Source organism: Hemicordylus capensis, chromosome 6 (genome assembly GCF_027244095.1).
Source record: "Hemicordylus capensis ecotype Gifberg chromosome 6, rHemCap1.1.pri, whole genome shotgun sequence".
In the NCBI taxonomy this organism is placed as follows: domain Eukaryota; kingdom Metazoa; phylum Chordata; class Lepidosauria; order Squamata; family Cordylidae; genus Hemicordylus; species Hemicordylus capensis.
Window position 1 is genome coordinate 4,335,650 of NC_069662.1, and position 17,824 is coordinate 4,353,473.

The following is a 17,824-nucleotide window of genomic DNA, read 5'->3' on the forward strand; positions in this document are numbered from 1 at the left end:
CCATCGCTGCTGGAACAAGAGCCCCTTGGACACCCCCATCTAAACACCACCCCATCTCTTTCTGGGGTCAGAGTCCCCAACACAGAGCTGGATCTCCACTGTCATACAGAATCAAGGAGCAAATTTTAGGCACCGTTAAGGGTAGTAAAATAGGACCATGGAGGTATGCAGAGCAGCACAAAGCACCAGGAAGGTCTCCTGCACAAGCCCCACTAAGTCAAAGGGAACCCATAGAAGGCACAAAATTCACTGTGGGAAGGTCTCCTGCACTGAAGTGAACGGGAGGCCGTGAAAGCATTGAGCAATGCACTGAGCAGAGCTGTTCCGGATGGTTAGGGGGTTTAACCTTCGGTTTCAAATTTGTTTCCAGAACAATGTCTCGCTGTGGAGTAATCAATAAGTTATTTGCAGATAAAATCTCTCGCATCCGGGCTGATCTGGACTCCAGTATTTCTGCAGGGCCAGTTAGGGATGTATCCAGCAATCCCTCTTGCAAGATATACTGGATCAGATTCCATTTGTAACTCCCGAGGAGGTGGACAAACTGCTTGGAGTGGTACGGCCCGCCACCTCTTCTTTGGATCCTTGCCCAACATGGCTGATTTCCTCTTGCAGGGAGGTTGTTGGAGCTGGCCCCATTGATATCATTAATACCTTACTGAGGGAGGGCAGGATGCCGCCCTCTTTGAAGGAGGCAGTGGTTAGACGGACCTCTTCTTAAGAAGCACACTCTGGATCCCCTGTTGGTGGATAATTATAGGCCAGTCTCCAACTTCCCATGGTTGGGTAAGATGATTGAAAGGGTGGTGGCTGACCAGCTCCTAGCAGTCTTGGAGGAAACTGATTATCTAGACCCATTGCAAGCTGGCTTTAGGGTGAGCTATGTGGTTGAGACGACCTTGATCAGCCTGGTAGACGACCTTCACCAAGGAATTGGCAGAGGGAGTGTGACTCTGCTGGTTCTTTTGGACCTCTCAGCAGCTTTCGATAACCATCAATACCATGGTATCCTTCTGGGTCACCTGAGGGATTTGGGGATAGCAGGCACTATTTTACAGCGGTTCCACTCCTATGTCTCGGGTAGATTTCAGATGGTGGTGCTTGGTGACCATTGCCCTTCTAAACGGGAGCTACTAAATGGAGTCCCTCAGGGCTCCATTCTGTCACCAATGCTTTTTAACATCTACAGGAAACCACTGGGTGAGGTCATCAGGAGATTTGTTGCTGGGTGTTATCAATACGCTGACGACACCCAAATCTATTTCTCCTTGGTGTTAGCCCTTTAAATGCCTGCCTACAGGCAGTAATGTGCTGGATGAGGGATAATAAACTGAAGCGGAATCCAAGCAAGACAGAGGTGCTCTTTGTTGGGGGTCATAATCTGCAAGTCGGGATAGAACTTTCTGTTCTGGATGAGGTTACGCTCTTCCAGAAAGAACAGCTTCGGAGTGCTCTGGGACCCGGGTCTCACCCTGGTGCACTGTGGCCAGATTGAGGCTATGGCCAGGAGTGCTTTTTACCAGCTGCAATTGATTCAACAACTCCGCCTATTCCTTGAGGAGAATGACCTGAAAACAGTGGTACACCAGGTGGTAACCTCCAGGTTAGATTATTATGCAAGGCTGCCTTTGTACATTGTTCAGAAACAAAATGCGGCAGCCATTGGTCTCTGGGGTATCCCGGAGAGACCACATTATGCCTGTTCTTAAACAGTTGCACTTGCCGCTGATATGTTTCCGGGCAAAGCGCAAATTGCTGGTTATTACCTTTAAAGCTCTGAATGGCTTAGGTCTGGGTTACCTGAGAAAGCGCCTTTGTCTACAAGATCCCCACTGTTCATTAAGATCATCAAGAGGGGACCGTCTTCGGGTGATGCTGGTTCATCTGGTGGCAACCTGGGATAGGGCCTTCTCAGTTGCCACCCATGGGTTGTGGAATGTGCTCCCCGTAGACATGAGAGGACTGTCTTCCTTGGAGGCCTTCAGGGCGCTTTCCAGATTACACCTTGAAATGGGGTCACGGCGGATCTTGGAAGTGTGCTTCCACACTTCCTGCATCATGACACTGCAGTCCCTATGCTGACAGCAGGGTGCCGTTCACATTTCCCATGCCTTGTTTCGAATTTAATCGCTGTGATATAGTGCTATGACGTCGTATATCCAGTGTAAAAAAAGTTGCTGGTTTTTTGGGTTGTTAGTTTCTGCAAGACTGCTCCCCCTGCTGTTTATGTTTTGAATGCGATTTGCCTCAAACAGAAGCATTTTGCTGCTGTTGAATGGCTAATCTGGAAAGCGCCCAGGAGTGCCTTAAAGACCCATAAGATTTTAATCTGGTTCAAATTAAACCCTGAGACCTTGGGTTAGGGCGGTATAAAAATGTGCTAAATAAATGTGCTAAATAAGTGTGTGTGTGTGTGTGTGTGTGTGTGTGTGTGTGTGTGTGTGTGATTTTAGTGTCAGCCACCCTAAGCCATTTTAGGAAGTGTGGTGTATAAATCAAATAAATCAATAAAATAATATCTCTTGCACAAACTCTGCTAAAGTGATCAGGAGCCCACGAGAGGCATTATTCCAAGAGAGAGGGCAATTTGGCAGGGCCCTGACTTTGCTCCGCTCCACCCCCTCCAGGTGACCGCTATGTACGTAGTCTGGAAACTGCTTTGTACGCTTTGTACATAGTCTGGTCAGATTGGTCTCTGGGTCATCTTGGAGAGACCATATCACTCCTATCTTAAAACACCTACACTGGCTGCCGGTAAGTTTCCAGTTAGAGTACAAGGTCCTGGTTGTAAGGTATAAAGCCCTAAACAGCTTGGGCCCTGGGTATTTAAGAGAACCTCGTCTTTGCTATGAATCACACTGCCCATTGAGATCATCTGGAGAGGTTCGTCTGCAATTGCCACCGGCTTGTCTGGTGGCTACTCAGGGACGGGCCTTCTCTGTTGCTGCCCCGAGGCTTTGGAACACACTTCCTGCTGAAATAAGAGCCTCTCCATCTCTGACAACTTTTAAAAGGGTAGTCAAGACGCATTTGTTCACCCAGGCTTTCAATTAGATACTGTTTCAATTGTGTTTTAATAATTTTAACTTTTTAATTTTAATTGTTGAAATGTTTTAATCTTTTATTGGCTGTTTTAATTGTCCTAGAGAACTTGTCCCAGAGAACTTGCGTTTAATTGTCCCAGAGAACTTGCATTTTGGGCGGTATATAAATGTATTAAATAAAATAATAAAATAAATAAATATGAGACTGCGCCAGATGGGCAAGCAAGCCAGAGGGAGCTCATCAGCGCTCAGCCTTGAGGTGAGCTGAGCAGACTAGGGCCTCAGAAGCAGAAAGGGAACACGGAACTCTCCGTGCTTTCAATAGAATTAGCAAGTGCAACACAGAGTTCTTCTGCACAACTGAGGAAGCTGTTGTGGGCCCCTGGGGTTACTGAAACCGAGGGGCTGGGGCTGGTTGGGCTGGGGAGTCGTGTCTGGGAGAGCAGAAGAAGGGAGATGGTCTGGGGGGAGCGGTGATTTCACAGGTAGCAGGAGATATGGCAGTCGGAATTGGGCAAGCCGTTATAAGGGGGAACTGTCCAGGCAATTGAGCCCTGTTCTTTTTTCCCAACCCTGCAGCCCCTGGGAGCTCTAGGAACCCTCCCTCTAGGATGAGGGTGCTGCCGTTGAATGCCAGGTCAATAAATGCTAAAATATTTCTCATCCATGATTTGATTGTGGATGAGCAAGCTGACCCTGGTATGTGTGACGGAGACCTGGATGGATGAGCTGGCTGGGGTTGGTCTCCCTCAGCTCCGTCATCCAGGTTTCTTGATCCTGCAGCAGCCCTGCCTGGAGGGTCAGGGGTGGGGTTTTGCAGACATCTGTCGTGAGACCTTTCCGCTTTCCAGGTGCCTGGTTAGGCATTCTCAGAATTTCCCGTGTTTGTCCTTGAGGGTGGGCCTCCGAGATAGGCAGGGGATTCTGCTGGTGTACCGACCACCCCACTGCATCTCGGAGGCCCACCCTACCTGAGCTGGCAGCCATGTAATGGCACAGCGGGGAAGTAACTTGCTTCAGGAGCAAGAGGTTGCCAGTTCGAATCCCCGCTGGTTGACTGTGGGAAACACCTATATTGGGCAGCAGCGATATAGGAAGGTGCTGAAAGGCATCATCTCATACTGCACAGGAGATGGCAAAGGTAAACCCCTCCTGTATTCTACCAAAGACAACCACAGGGCTCTGTGGACACCAGGAGTCAACATCAACTCTGTTGGGAATTCTCTCTGGTAAGAGAAACCCTTTTTCATTATAGCAGAGTGCACAGAGGCACAACACACCAGAATTTAGTTAGGCATGTGTTTATGCTGAGAGTAAAGTAACTTGGAGCCAGTTCGTAGTTTCAAATCAATATAAGTGGTATTTATTAGAGAACTCCATTCTACACAGGAAAGTGAAGAGATAGAATCTCTAATCTATCTAGCTAGTTGGATGCAGATGGATTCTGCATTTCTGCACACATGGTGCAGGGGAGAGGAGCTTGCATGTTGCAAGGTAGGAGGAAGGGAAGAGAAAGAAGGGGAAAGGAAGGAAGTGGCTGGAAGGAAGGAAGTCCCTGAGATTAGCAATCTACATATCAAAGGGATAGTGTCAGAGCAGTAGAGAAGGGATGACCAATGTCTTGACCCTCTAGCCTTCTGACTCAATAGTCTGTCTTCCTATGTCATTGAGACAAGAGACAGCGTATAGTCCTTCACTTCCAACAAACTCGACACGACAACTTTACTTTACTTACCTGAGCTGGCAGGGCAGGGGTGGTCTCCGAGGTGGCTTTGGGTTCCCCCAAGCTTAATGTCTTGGGGGACTTCAACTTCCACGCTGAGGGCCCCCTTGTAGGAGCGGCTCAGGATTTCATGGCCTCCATGGCAAACATGGGTCTCTCTCAATTGGTATTGGGCCCTACCCACGTGGCAGGACATACTCTGGAGCTGGTGTTTGCTGGCCAGGGAATAAATGATCTAGGGTGGGCATGTTTAAGATAACTCCCTTGTCATGGGCAGATCATCACTGGTGGGGTTTAGTTTGACCGCTCCATTTACCATCTGCAGGAGTGGTGGACCATTTAGAATGGTCCGCCTCAGAGCTTATGGATCCACTCAGTTCCCAGACAGCCCTTGAGAACTACAACTCCCATCATCCCCCACTGGACATGGGTGGAGATGATGGAAGTTATACCCCAGCAACATCTGGGGATCCAAGGTTGAGAACCCCTGCTCTAAACAGTACCTACCATGATCATTCAATTTAATTTAAAAGGAAACAGAGTTGACAAGAGACCTACAGAAGCTCACAGTGCTGATTCATTCCTTTGCTGCCTTTTCTCATGTTACTATAATTACATTGCATCAGAAGTATAATTGCATTGTATTTCAAAGGGAAAATCCAGCTGTTTTTCATCGCATTGGTGGTTCAGTGGTAGAATTCTCGCCTGCCACGCGGGAGGCCCGGGTTCGATTTCCGGCCAATGCAACAAAAGATTCTTTTGTTGGGTCAAAAGTGTGCATTTGTTTTCTATCCCTTTCAATGAAGATGCACCATTCCTCCTCCTCCTTTTCCTAAATACTAAAGTGGCTTTTAAGACTTCTGGAAGTATCCGTAATAACGTGCTAGGCAAGGAGATTTCTGTCTTGATACTGACTGAAAAGGTCCCTTGCAAGATATCTTTATTGCCCCTTTCCCCTCACATATTAATGTTAAAGGCTTGCCTAGCTGTGTCTGTCTGTCTATCTATCCATCTATACCCCGCCCCTCCTGTAGACTACTGCTCGGGGTAGCTAACCAAGTCAGTAAAAGCAATACAGTATAAAAACAATATAACACTCAGAAAATAAAAACGAAAAACAGATCTCAATTAAAACCAGAATTTAAAACTACAAGTCAAAATGTCAAAAACCCACCAGTTATCGTTACGGCTGAAATGTTAAAGTGCCTCTCTAGAAAGATAGGTCTTCAACAATGTCTTAAAGACGTCAGGTGAGGGAGCAGGGCAGAGATCTTCCGGGAGGGCGTTCCGGAGTCGAGGGGCCACAGCTGATAAGGCCCCGTCTCTAGTCTCTGCCCATCAGATCTCTGCTAGTGGCAAGGCCATGAGCAGCGCTTGGGATGCCGAACAGAGAGCCCTGGCAAGTTCATATGGGCGGATGAGGTCAGACCGGTACCCCAAGCTGTGTAGGGCTTCAAAGGTCAAGACCAGCACCTTGGATCTAGCCCGGAAGCAAACCGGTAACCAATGAAGCTGCTGTGGGATGATCCTGATTCACTGATCCTGCCTTCCTTTGACTCAAAGCCAAGGGAGTATTTGTTCCTTTGGTTAAGGGTATTTGTGAAAGGCATCGTTGTCCTGCTGTACATTAAGAACATAAGAACATAAGAACAGCCCTGCTGGATCAGGCCCAAGGCCCATCTAGTCCAGCATCCTGTTTCGCACAGTGGCCCACCAGATGCCGCCAGAAGCCACAGACAGGAGTTGAGGGCGTGCCCTCTCACCTGCCATGACTCCCCTGCAACTGGTACTCAGAGGCATCCTGCCTTTGAGGCTGGAGGTGGCCCACAGCTAAATAACATTAAATAACACAGCTAAATAACATTAGCTCGTTATTTGCCCACATCAGGGGTTCTCAACCTTCAGGCCCCAGATGTTGTTGGACTACAACTCCCATCATCCCCTGCTGGAGATGGATGGAGATTATGGAAACTGTAATGCAACATCTGGAGACCCAAGGTTGAGAACACTCTGTATGGTACCTGCTACCACAATCATTTAATTTAATTTAATTTAATTTAAGAGGAAAGAAAACCTACAGAAGTCCACAGTGCTAGTTCATTCCATTGCTGCCTTTTCTCTTGTTACTGTAATTACATTGCGTCATACATATAACTGCATCGCATTTCAAAGGAGAAATCCAGCTGTTTTTCATCGCATTGGTGGTTCAGTGGTAGAATTCTCGCCTGCCACGCGGGAGGCCCGGGTTCGATTCCCGGCCAATGCAACAAAAGATTCTTTTCTTGGGTCCAAAGTGTGCATTTGCTTTCTCTCCCTTTCAGTGAAGATGCACCCTTCCTCCTCCTTTTGCAAAACCTGAAGTGGCTTTTTAAGACCTTCTGGGAGTATCCAGAATAACAGGCTAAGCAAGGAGATTTCTGTCTTGATACTGGCTGACTGAAAGGCCTGTTTCAAGATATCAGAAGAGGGGGAAGGGGAGAGTTTGGAGGGAAATTTGGAGACTGGCTTGCCCCATCTGGGGACCACGTGTGGGGACCTCTGCCCTCTCTGTGCCCCACCAGAGACAAGTGCATCCACTCCCAGAAATTCACACTCACGCCATTTTAACAGGGCTCCCCCAAGAGTAAAAATAAGGACGATGGTTTCCTAGAGACAAGTACCAAAACAAGCCGTCAAATACAGAGGGCGATTTGGAGCATGTGTTTCCGGCGGGTTTTTTGTTGTTTGTTTTGCATTTTAAAATTTTATTGACTTTTACAATAGCTTTACAATCCAACTACATTCATTTATTTGATTAGGTAAATATTGACTTCCCGCTTACCTTTCTGCTTGGTTCACGTTAACTATACATATAAATCATTGCTATAATAATTCAAAACATACATACTCCACCATTGCTACTCCATTTTACTCTCAGAGGCGTTTGATACCATCAACCACGGTATCCTTCTGGACCACATCTCAAGTATAGGGATTGGAAGTACTGCTTTGGAGTGGCTTCGGTCCTTTCTTGGGGGGAGCGTCCAAAAGGTGGTGCTGGGAGACGACAGCTCAGCTCCTTGGCCGTCGGCCCTTGGGGTCCCGCAGGGTTCGGTTTTGCCCCCATACTGTTCAAGATCTACATGAAACCGCTGGGAGAAGTCATCCGGGGACTCGGACTGAGTTGTCAGCAATATGCAGATGACACTCAGCTCTATCGCTCCTTATCACCTGATCCTAGGGAGGCAGAGGATGTCCCAAGTCGAGGGCTGGAGGCAGCGATGGGTTGGATGTGGGCTAATATATTGATTTAAACTGATTTAAAAATGGCTTGTGAAGTAGGGTTTTCTCTCCCCCACCCACCCATCCACCCTGGGCTGAGCTCCGCTGCTGCATAAAAAAGGAAAATTCAACCAGTGAGGTATTTTTCCTTACAGCATTTCAAGAGTGGGAGAAGCTGTATCTTCAGCCTATCACACAGCAGTTAAAGGCATAGGAGCCCTTCCACAACAAGCAAGATGGCAACCTAATTGCAAAAAAGCACCCGTGGCGAAATATCCTCCAGATTTAATGATGTAAATAATTTCCTCTCTCCTTACTTTGTTCAATACATTGCAGACGTCCCACCGTAAATTATAATGTAAAGAGAAAAGGAGTAAATCCTCCTTTTAAAAATCAAAGGACACATAGACATATTTATTTTCTTGCTGAAGGTTAATTATTAAGGTTAATTATCATATTAATTAATTAATTAATTAATTAATGATTGGTTAATTAAGGTCAATTATTCATTAGGTTAATTATTCAGTGCCTTTTTGACCAGATGTCTTCCCTACTTGAATTTCATTTTTATGTGCATTAGAATTTATATATACATTCCTTTCTTTCTTTCTGTTCCAAATAGGTGCTCACACTATATATTCCAGTATACATTGTAACTTGGATTTTTATCTCTTTCTGATAAAAGAAGCTAACAAGCAAATGGAGTCTTCTGCTCCTTTGCCTTAAGTTTTAAAATGATGGACTGCCAGGATCCCCTCAAGCCTGTCTAGAAAATCTCCTTTCCGGCTCAGAAAATTCCAAAACCATAAGAGGGTTAGGAAAGGCATTTTTCTCCAGTCGTGTTTCATCTTCGGGTCCCCCAATAAAATTGATCGGGGGTGGATTCAGGATAGACAAAAGAGAGCCTGTCTTCACACAATGCAGGGTTCACGTGGGGAATTTACTGCCACAAGTCATGTGTGCTGGCTTAAATGGCATTGAAACAAGGGTTAGATGCATCCCTGGAGGAAGATAAGACTATTGGGGACAGTAAGCTATGTTGACTTAATGGAGCCTCCATGTTCAAAGGCAGTATACCTCTTTGCACCAGTTGTTGGGGTAAATCAGCAGGGGAGGGCTGCTCCCTTCACATCCTGCCTATGGGCTTCCCAGAGTGGCCACTGCTGGCCACAGGACACTGGCCTAGATGCTTTTATGCTTGTGTTTTAAATTTTTAATCAGATTTCATTTATATTTTTAGCTTAATATTTTAATTATGTCATTTTTACAGTCTTGTTTTTAAACTCTGTTGTGAACCGCCTGGGGATTGTTTTAATGAAAGGCGGTATATAAACTTAACAATAAATAAAATAAAAACCCTCGGGCTCACATCTCCTTGGCCCCTCTTGTTCATTGACAGGTGATCTTGGGCCAGTCACTCTCTTGTAGGCTTACCTTCCTCGCAGGCTTGTTGGGAGGATAACGTGGAGGTGAGGAGGGAAGAAGGCCCATGGATTCTGCTCTGAGCAACTGGAGGAAAGGCAAGATTTTTTTTAAAGCAGCTTCATGTAAGGGCTACTTGCAATATCTACCTCATCTGCATCTCGTTTTTCCTGCATGCAGCTCAAGGCGCTGTACAAAGGCTGGTCTTCTGGAAGCGAGCGTGGATTGTTCCCTTTGCTAAGCAGGGTCTGCCTTGGTTTGCATTTGGATGGGTGATGACATGTGTGCGCTGTCAGATATCCCCCTAGAGAGATGGGGCCATAGCTCAGTGGTGGATCACCCACTTGGCAGGCAGAAGGTCTTAGCTTCAGTCCCTGGCAGCATCTCCAGGAAGGGCTGGGAGAGACTCCTGCCTGTAACCTTGGAGAGCAGCTGCCAGTCTGTGTAGACAATACTGAGCAAGATGGACCTATGGTCTGACTCAGTATATGGCAGCTTCCCAAGTTTATAATAATATAATAATAATAATAATTATTATTATTCCAATGATAATAATAATAATAATAAGTTCCAAAAGAAGCCCTGGCAACCCCTTCCCAACTTTCCCCACAGCGAACCCCACTTCCTTCACTGTCATAGGAACATAGGAAGCTGCTGTATACTGAGTCAGACCATTGGTCTATCTAGCCCAGTATTGTCCTCACAGACTGGCAGTGGCTTCTCCAAGGTTCCAGGCAGGAATCTCTCTCAGCCCTATCTTGGAGATGTAGATGTACAAACAACCACTTTGTATATAATTGTGCTTTGGCAATGTAATGTATGCTTTGGTAATTTGTTGGTTCAATAAAAAAATCTTGTCCTATTAAAAAAAAATAAAAAATCTTGTCCTATCTTGGAGATGATGCCAGGGAGGGAACTTGAAACCTTCTGCTCTTCCCATCCCCTAATGGGAATATCTTATAGTGCTCACACATCAAGTCTCCCATTCACATGCAACCAGGGCAGACCCTGCTTAGCTAAGGGGACAAGTCATGCTTGCTACCACAAGACCAGCTCTCCTCCTAATATCCAAATGTCCAGAGTCCTTGCACCTGTCCATCAAGCCGTTCCAAAGTCAGCTGGTTCCGCTGACAACCCCGCCAAGTTGCTCAGAACATTGTTATCGGTCCGTCCCGGCCTCCGAAGCCTCACCTTGGAATTTGCCCCCTTTCCCTGCCCCCCACCCACTCCTTGCGCATGAGCTGTACAGTCCAGAGTCCAGACGGACAAAACACAGCCAGGTTTCCCTGCAGAAGTGAGCTCAAGGAACCAAGGAAGGGCAGACCGACAGGCAGAGGGTCTCCCCACCCCCCACCCCTTGACACCATGGAGTATATCAACACCCTGGCAACCTCGGCTCTGATAAAGTAAGTAACTGGGTTGGGGGTCACAAGCTGTGGGTCAGGGTGGGGGGTGAGAGGATTGTCTGGAGGCAACAGGGTCGCCCAGCCCTCTCTCCCCTCCCTGACAATTCTTTCCAAACCACAGATAACTTTGACTGGTCAAATATATATACAGTACCCGTGTTTCCCCGAAAATAAGACAGTGTCTTATATTAATTTTAGCCCCCAAAAATGCACTAGGGCAATTAGCGGTACATCAGAAATTACTGCTTGGTCTTACTTTCGGGGAAACAGGATATATATATATATTAGTTGCATCAAAGAGCCCCTGGTGGCGCAGTGGTAAAAAACTGTTGCCCTGTAACCAGAAGGTTACAAGTTCGATCCTGACCAGGGGCTCAAGGTTGACTCAGCCTTCCATCCTTCCGAGGTCGGTAAAATGAGTACCCAGAATGTTGGGGGCAATATGCTAAATCATTGTAAACCGCTTAGAGAGCTCCGGCTAGAGAGCGGTATATAAATGTAAGTGCTATTGCTATTGCTATTGCTATCATTGTCAAAAGAATCAGAGAAATTGAACCGGAGTTTCAAATCAAATCACTTCATTGCAGTCTCTGGCCAGTTATCCCACATTAACACTACCCATCGTAACAATTTCACAAAGACAATAAATAATCACACTCTGTCTAGTACCATCGTCCGTATCCTTAACTAACTCGTGGCGTATTTTACGGACAGCGGCACCGAACTTGGCAACGTTCAATCATGTAATACTTGAATGCCTGTCAGAGAAAGGAGACAGAGCAAATAAAAACATTCCGAATGGGAAACCGGCTATAAAGGGAGTGATCCGGGCCTTTCCGAGATTCCTATAGAATAAACGACAAAATATGTGCTAGGGATTCTAATGGCACAGCAGGGAAATGGCTTGACTACCAAGGCAGGGGTTGCAGGTTCTAATCCCCACTGGTGTGTTTCCCAGACTATGGAAAACACCCAGCAGCAATATAGGAAGATGCTGAAAGGCATCATCTCATACTGTGCGGGAGATGGCAATGGTCAACCCCTCCTGTATTCTACCAAAGACAACCACAGGGCTCTATGGTTACCAGGAGTCGACCCCGACAGCACACTTTACCTTTAGAGGTTCTACAGGCCCCCTCACCACAGAGTTTCAATTCACAGCTATCAATTTCGTATGTCCCAATGTCTCAGTTCGTAACATAGGAATATTCATTTTCCTGTGGGTGTTTCTGTTTCCCTAAGGGGGGGCTTCTGCCAGCTGCTTTTTTTACCATCAGCTAGGCCCAGTAGCCTACCAGCCACTCCTGCCCCCTCCCTGGAATGGATCACCCACATTCAGAAGAGAGGGCCATGAACACCTCCCCGTATCCCAAAACAAGGGTGCCTTTTTGTGGAATTTAAATGGAAGCTGCTTTGGGGCGCCTTGGCTGTGAAAGTGGGGTGAGTGTGAGGAGTGTGAGGGGGTGTGTGTGTGTGTCCAATGGAGGATAGACAGGGACACACACATTCGCACAGAGCACAACATTACATACTCAACCGCAACCTGAGTCTCTTAGCGGGGATGGTGGCCCTTTATGCAGACCGCTTCGCAGAAGCTCCAATGCATGCTACGGCACCCAACTTCAAATTAGTCCCAACCCACACGCCTTCACTTATCATTTAAATGAAAGTTTTAGGTTCTAGTTGCTGTCTGGTTTAAATTGTAAAACACCCCGAGGTGGTAAATAGGGTGGTATGAAAATATGACGACGTCTGTCTTTAAGAGGTCGAGCCGGATTCATTGCCCGTGTGACGCTCTCTGCCCTACAGGTCAGTATCAAATGTAGGCTCAGAACTCACACGGCGCGTTTGGGCCCCGAATCCCCCGCCCCAGCGGCCCTTCCGGGTATGTGACCACAAGCGCAGCGTGCGGAAGGGGCTGACCGCAGGGACCCTGAAGGAGTTGCTGGTCAAGGTGGGTGTGCTTCCCTCCCCTCCAGATCCCTGTTTTGATGGTGAGCGGGGGGACATGGGACTATAGGAAGCTGCCAGATACTGAGTCAGACCCTTGGTCCATCTAGCTCTGTGTTGTCTACCCAGACTGGCAGCAGCTTCTCCAAAGCTGCAGGCAGGAGTCTCTCTCAGCCCTATCTGGAGATGCGGCCAGGGAGGGAACTTGGAACCTTCTTCATCCAAGCATGCAGGTGCTCTTCCCAGAGCGGCCCCATCCCCTAAAGGGAATTTCTTATAGTGTTCACACACGTACTCTCCCATCCAAATGTAAACCAGAGCAGACCCTACTTAATAAAGGGGTCCATTCATGCTTGCTGCCACAAAAGCAGAGAGCTGCACTTGGTTCGGAGTTCAATGGTCACCTCTGCCACAGACTCCACTAATAGTCTTTGGATAAATCACTGCCTCAGTCTTCTCATCTACAAAATGGGATCATCAGCAGCCCATCTTACAGGGCTTTGGTGAGGGGGGAACACACCGTTGCATGTTCCTGGGAGTGCAGAATATGTCACGGCAGATGCCACTTTCCTGAGAATCACTGTTTGTTGTTTATTATTATTATTATTTACATTATATCCCGCTCTTCCTCCAAGGAGCCCAGAGCGGTGTACTACATACTTGAGTTTCTCTTTCACAACAACCCTGTGAAGTAGGTTAGGCCAAGAGAGAAGTGACTGGCCCAGAGTCACCCAGCAAGTCTCATGGCTGGATGGGGATTTGAACTCGGGTCTCCCCGGTCCTAGTCCCGCACTCTAACCACTACACCACGCTGGCCAGTAAGCCCCGGCTCCTGGCCCTTCAGGTTGCAAAGATATGCTTGGAAGGGTGTGAGCCAAGCCAGCTGAAATCTTAAAGAGAAAAGAGGTCATTGGGTGAGATTTCTAGCCATGAGGGATGAGACTCCATGAAAGCACTATTACGCTGACGAGTAAAAATAGCACAATTCTGCAAAACAACTTGCAAAACCTGCTCAGTTTAATTTAAACACAAGTCACGGGACTGAGCTTTTCAGGGCCCCAAACACGGACTACCTTGGTGCAGGATTCCTTTTATTTTGTATCTGTGTAAACTGCCCAGAGATGTATATGTTGGGCAGGAGAGAAATAGGCAAAATAAATAAATTAGCACGTGCAGAGCCCTGATGTGAGAAGCACCAATAACTGTGGTCTCTCAACCCAGAAGTCTTGCATTTGGGGCAGTATACAAATGTGTTAAATTAATAAATAAGTAAGTCTCAGCCTGTGTCTTCTCCCGACTCAGGCAAGGGAGACGCTGCTGGTCTCGCGGATCATTTCCTTGGTGCTGGAGGAAGACGGTACCCTGGTAGAGACGGAGGAGTTCTTTGAGGTTCTGGACGATAACACCACCTTGATGGTCCTGGAGAAGGGTCAGAAGTGGAGCCACGCCAAGGTGAGAGGCAGAGCCGACACACACGGCCAAGTCCCCTTGATCTCAGGAGTTGAGTTCCCAGCAGTGGTGGGACTACAACTCCCATCATCCCCTGCCACAACTGTCCAAGAACTCCTGCTTTATCCAAATAGCTGGATTAAAGGGAGAGTGATTAACAGAGCAGCACACATCTGCAGATGTTAGACACCGCAGGCCAGCAGGACTGGGAGTCTGACATATGGACAGCTTTAGGCCCAGGCACCCTGGGTTGAAATCTCCACCCCACCCCACCCTTATTCAAGATCTGCTCAGTTCTACCCAAGTAGGTTGCTTTGAGGCAAAATAAGGTGAGCCATTCAAAGGGGAAGAGAGAAGATCGGGATGGTGGGGTCTACTACAGACTATTGGTATTCTGGGGGTTGTATGCAAGGTGTGAAGTGGTACAGAGGCTGACCCAGAGACGGGAGTCTTTTTTGGATGTTGCGCGGTATGTGCGTACAGGAGTCATTCCATTCAGACATGAGGCTTGTTCACAGAAGCATCGGAATGTAAGGTCCATGTGGGTTACCAACACTGGAAGAGAAACCTGACTATGTGAACCCAGGCCAAGATCCCCTCCTTGACGTGGTGGGTCCACATAGAACCACACTATCGTTGGTAACCCACAATAAACCCAGATCAGGGGTTTGCAAGCTGTGGTCCTCCAGATGCTGCTGAACTACAACTCCCATCACCCCAAGCTGCAAGTTACTGTGGCTGGGGATGGTGGGGATTGTAGTTCAGCAACATCAGGACCACAGCTTGCAAACTACTGACCTAAATTCAAGCAATGGTGTAGACAAGCCTATAATGCTGTGCAAATACGAATATGAGAAATATTTATATACCACTTTTGGTCTAGCATCTCGTTTCCCACGATGGCCCACCAAATGCCTCTGAGAAGCCCACAGGCAAGAGGTGAGGGCATGCCCTCTCTCCTCCTGCTGTAGCTCCGCTGCACCTGGGATTCAGAGGCATCTCGCCTCTGAGGCTGGAGGTGGCCTATAGCCACCAGACTAGTAGCTACTGATCGACCTGTCTTCCATGAATTTTTCTAAGCCCCATTTAAAGCCATCCAAGCTGGTGGCCATCACCACATCCCGTGGTAGAGAATTCCATAGATTAATTATGTGCTGTGTAAAAAAGTACTTCCTTCTGTGGGTCCTAAATTTCTTGGCTGTCAGTTTCATAGGATGACTCCAGCTTCTAGGAACATAGGACGCCCTATCTTGGAGATGCTGCCAGGGAGGGAACTTGAAACCTTCTGCTCTTCCCAGAGCAGCTCCATCCCTTAAGAGGAATATCTTCCAGTGCTCACACATCTAGTCTCCCTTTCATATGCAACCAGGGTGGACCCTGCTTAGCTAAGGGGACAAGTCATGCTTGCTACCACAAGACCAGCTCTCCTCTCTTCTAGTGTTGCGAGAGAGGGAGAAAAAAATCTCTGTCCATTCTCTCTACTCCGTGCATCAGTCAATCAATCTTCTTTATTCAGGTCCATTGACCAGTAAATCCATGCATCATTTTATACACCTCAATCATGTCTCCCCATAGTTGCCTCTTTCCCAAACTAACGAGACCCAGCTGCTGTAGGCTAGCCTCATCAGGAAGGTGCTGATGATGTCCACGTGATCTTTTTAAATGTGAGCCTGGGAACAGGTTCCTTCCAACGCAGGGTACAGACAGGAAGGATTGAATACGTGTGAAGGACCGTGCACGCACACACTGAACCCAAGGTGTTCGTGCATGGAAGGTAACATGTGACTAGAGCTGGGGTGGCTAAAGGAAGAAGCCATTGCAGCAGGGGATGATGGGAGTTGCAGTCCAACTGCTGGAGAACCGAACCTCTTTCCCTCCGTCCCCTGCAGGGCGGGAGCCGGTCGTACGCGCTCAGCCGGGAGAAGCCGCGCAACAGCCGGGACATCGCCCGCATCACTTTTGACATCTACAAGCTCAACCCACGCGACCTCTTCGGCAGCCTCAACATCTCGGCCACCTTCTACGGGCTCTACTCCATGAGCTGCGACTTCAAGTGCCTGGGACCCAAGAAGGTGCTGAGGTGAGATTGTGGGGCTTGCACCCCCTGCCCCCATGACGCACCCCCTGCCCTCATAACACCACCCCCCAGGAGAGCAGGCACAGCCAGGAAGCTTAAGGCTAGGTTTCTCAGCCCCAGATAATGATGTACTATAGGTCCCATCATCCCCTGCCAAAGTGGCCAAAGATCATTGTGGCTGAGGATGATGGGAGTTGTAGTCCAACATCATCTAGGGATCTAAGGCTGAGAATGCTTGCACTAAAGGTGGCCACTGAGGGGTGGGGAGAGAAGAGGCCAGTGATGGGACATGGTCCAGCCCTCCAAGCACTGTGCTGGGAAAGCCACCTCCCGTCCTCTGGCTAGCTGGCCCGGGCTGATAAAAACGAGCCCTGCTGGATCAGGCCCAAGGCCTCTCTAATCCAGTATCCCAGAGCGGCCCACCCAGTGGCTCTTGGAAGCCCACAAGCAGCAAAGGCACACTCCTCTCCCACCGTTGCTCCCCTGCAACTAGTATTCAAAGGTCTCCGAAGCCAGAGGGTAGCCTATAGACATCAAGATTAGTAGCCATTGGTAGACCTGCCCTCTGCAAATTTGTCTAATCCCTTGTTAAAGCTCTCCAAACTAGTGGCCATCCGCACATCATGTGGCAGTGAGTTCCACAGATTTAAAAAAAATCACTGTGTGAAGCCCTTCCTTGCATCTGTCCTCAGTCCACCAGCATTTCACTAGATTACCCCTTCTAGAACCTTCACCCTATCCGCTCTCTCCACCCCATGCATAATTTTATAAGCCTCTCTCAAGTCCCCCATTACAGTCTTCTTTTCTAAGACATAAAAAGCCCAAGTGCTGTTGCCTTTCCTTGTAAGGAAGGCGCTCCAGCCCTCGGATCATACACCTTCTGAACCACCCATCTCTCCCCCACCCCAAGGGAGATACTACGGGTCACATCGGCTGTCATGCAAGGCGTGGGCCACATCCTCCTGGGGGCTGCCCACTACATCCATCGAATCCTGGAGGGCGGCGAGAGCAGGCACCGTAACGCCAGACTGCAAAGCTATGAAGACTGAGGCCTCCGCTCCTGCTCCCGCAGCAGCGAGGCTGAATTCCCAACCACCACCCCATTCTTGCTGCAGCCCAGCCAACGGCAAGGCTGGGATTTAAATCTGGGACGGCAAATTAAAAAGGTATTTCAAAACACCAACACGTGGAGGACTCCGAACCATCTTTTCCCACAAAAACCAATAGAGGGCGCCAAAGAACGATCTATGCAGGGCCAAGGATGGCCTGGCGGATTTAGGCAGTTTACGACCAATCGATAAAGTGTTGCCCTATACCGAGTCAGCCTATTGGCTTCTCTAGCTCAGTACTGTCTACTCTGATTGGCAGAGGTTCTCCGAGGTGTCAAGAGACTGAAGCTGGACCTTCTGCATTGCAAGCAGGTCCTCTATCCCCGAGCTATGGACCCTGCCCTATACCCAAGGCCTGATATACCTCTTCCGGCCCTCTTCCC

The 17,824-nt window shown here is 48.1% G+C and overlaps 1 protein-coding gene and 2 non-coding genes across 3 annotated transcripts; all 3 read left to right on the plus strand.

The window, feature by feature from the left end:
* Window positions 1–5,442: 5,442 nt before the first annotated feature.
* TRNAG-GCC (transfer RNA glycine (anticodon GCC)) lies at window positions 5,443–5,513 on the plus strand. The gene has a single exon. It is a non-coding gene; the product is annotated as a tRNA-Gly (tRNA).
* A 1,449-nt stretch (window positions 5,514–6,962) lies between these two features.
* Window positions 6,963–7,033, plus strand: TRNAG-GCC (transfer RNA glycine (anticodon GCC)). The gene has a single exon. It is a non-coding gene; the product is annotated as a tRNA-Gly (tRNA).
* A 3,690-nt stretch (window positions 7,034–10,723) lies between these two features.
* On the plus strand, window positions 10,724–17,515 carry CIDEB (cell death inducing DFFA like effector b). Its single transcript, XM_053262862.1, has 5 exons — window positions 10,724–10,856; window positions 12,666–12,810; window positions 14,109–14,258; window positions 16,145–16,335; window positions 17,243–17,515. The coding sequence occupies exons 1-5, from the start codon at window positions 10,816–10,818 to the stop codon at window positions 17,379–17,381; spliced, it is 666 nt and encodes a 221-aa protein (XP_053118837.1). The 5' UTR covers window positions 10,724–10,815; the 3' UTR covers window positions 17,382–17,515.
* The last annotated feature ends 309 nt before the right edge of the window (window positions 17,516–17,824 follow it).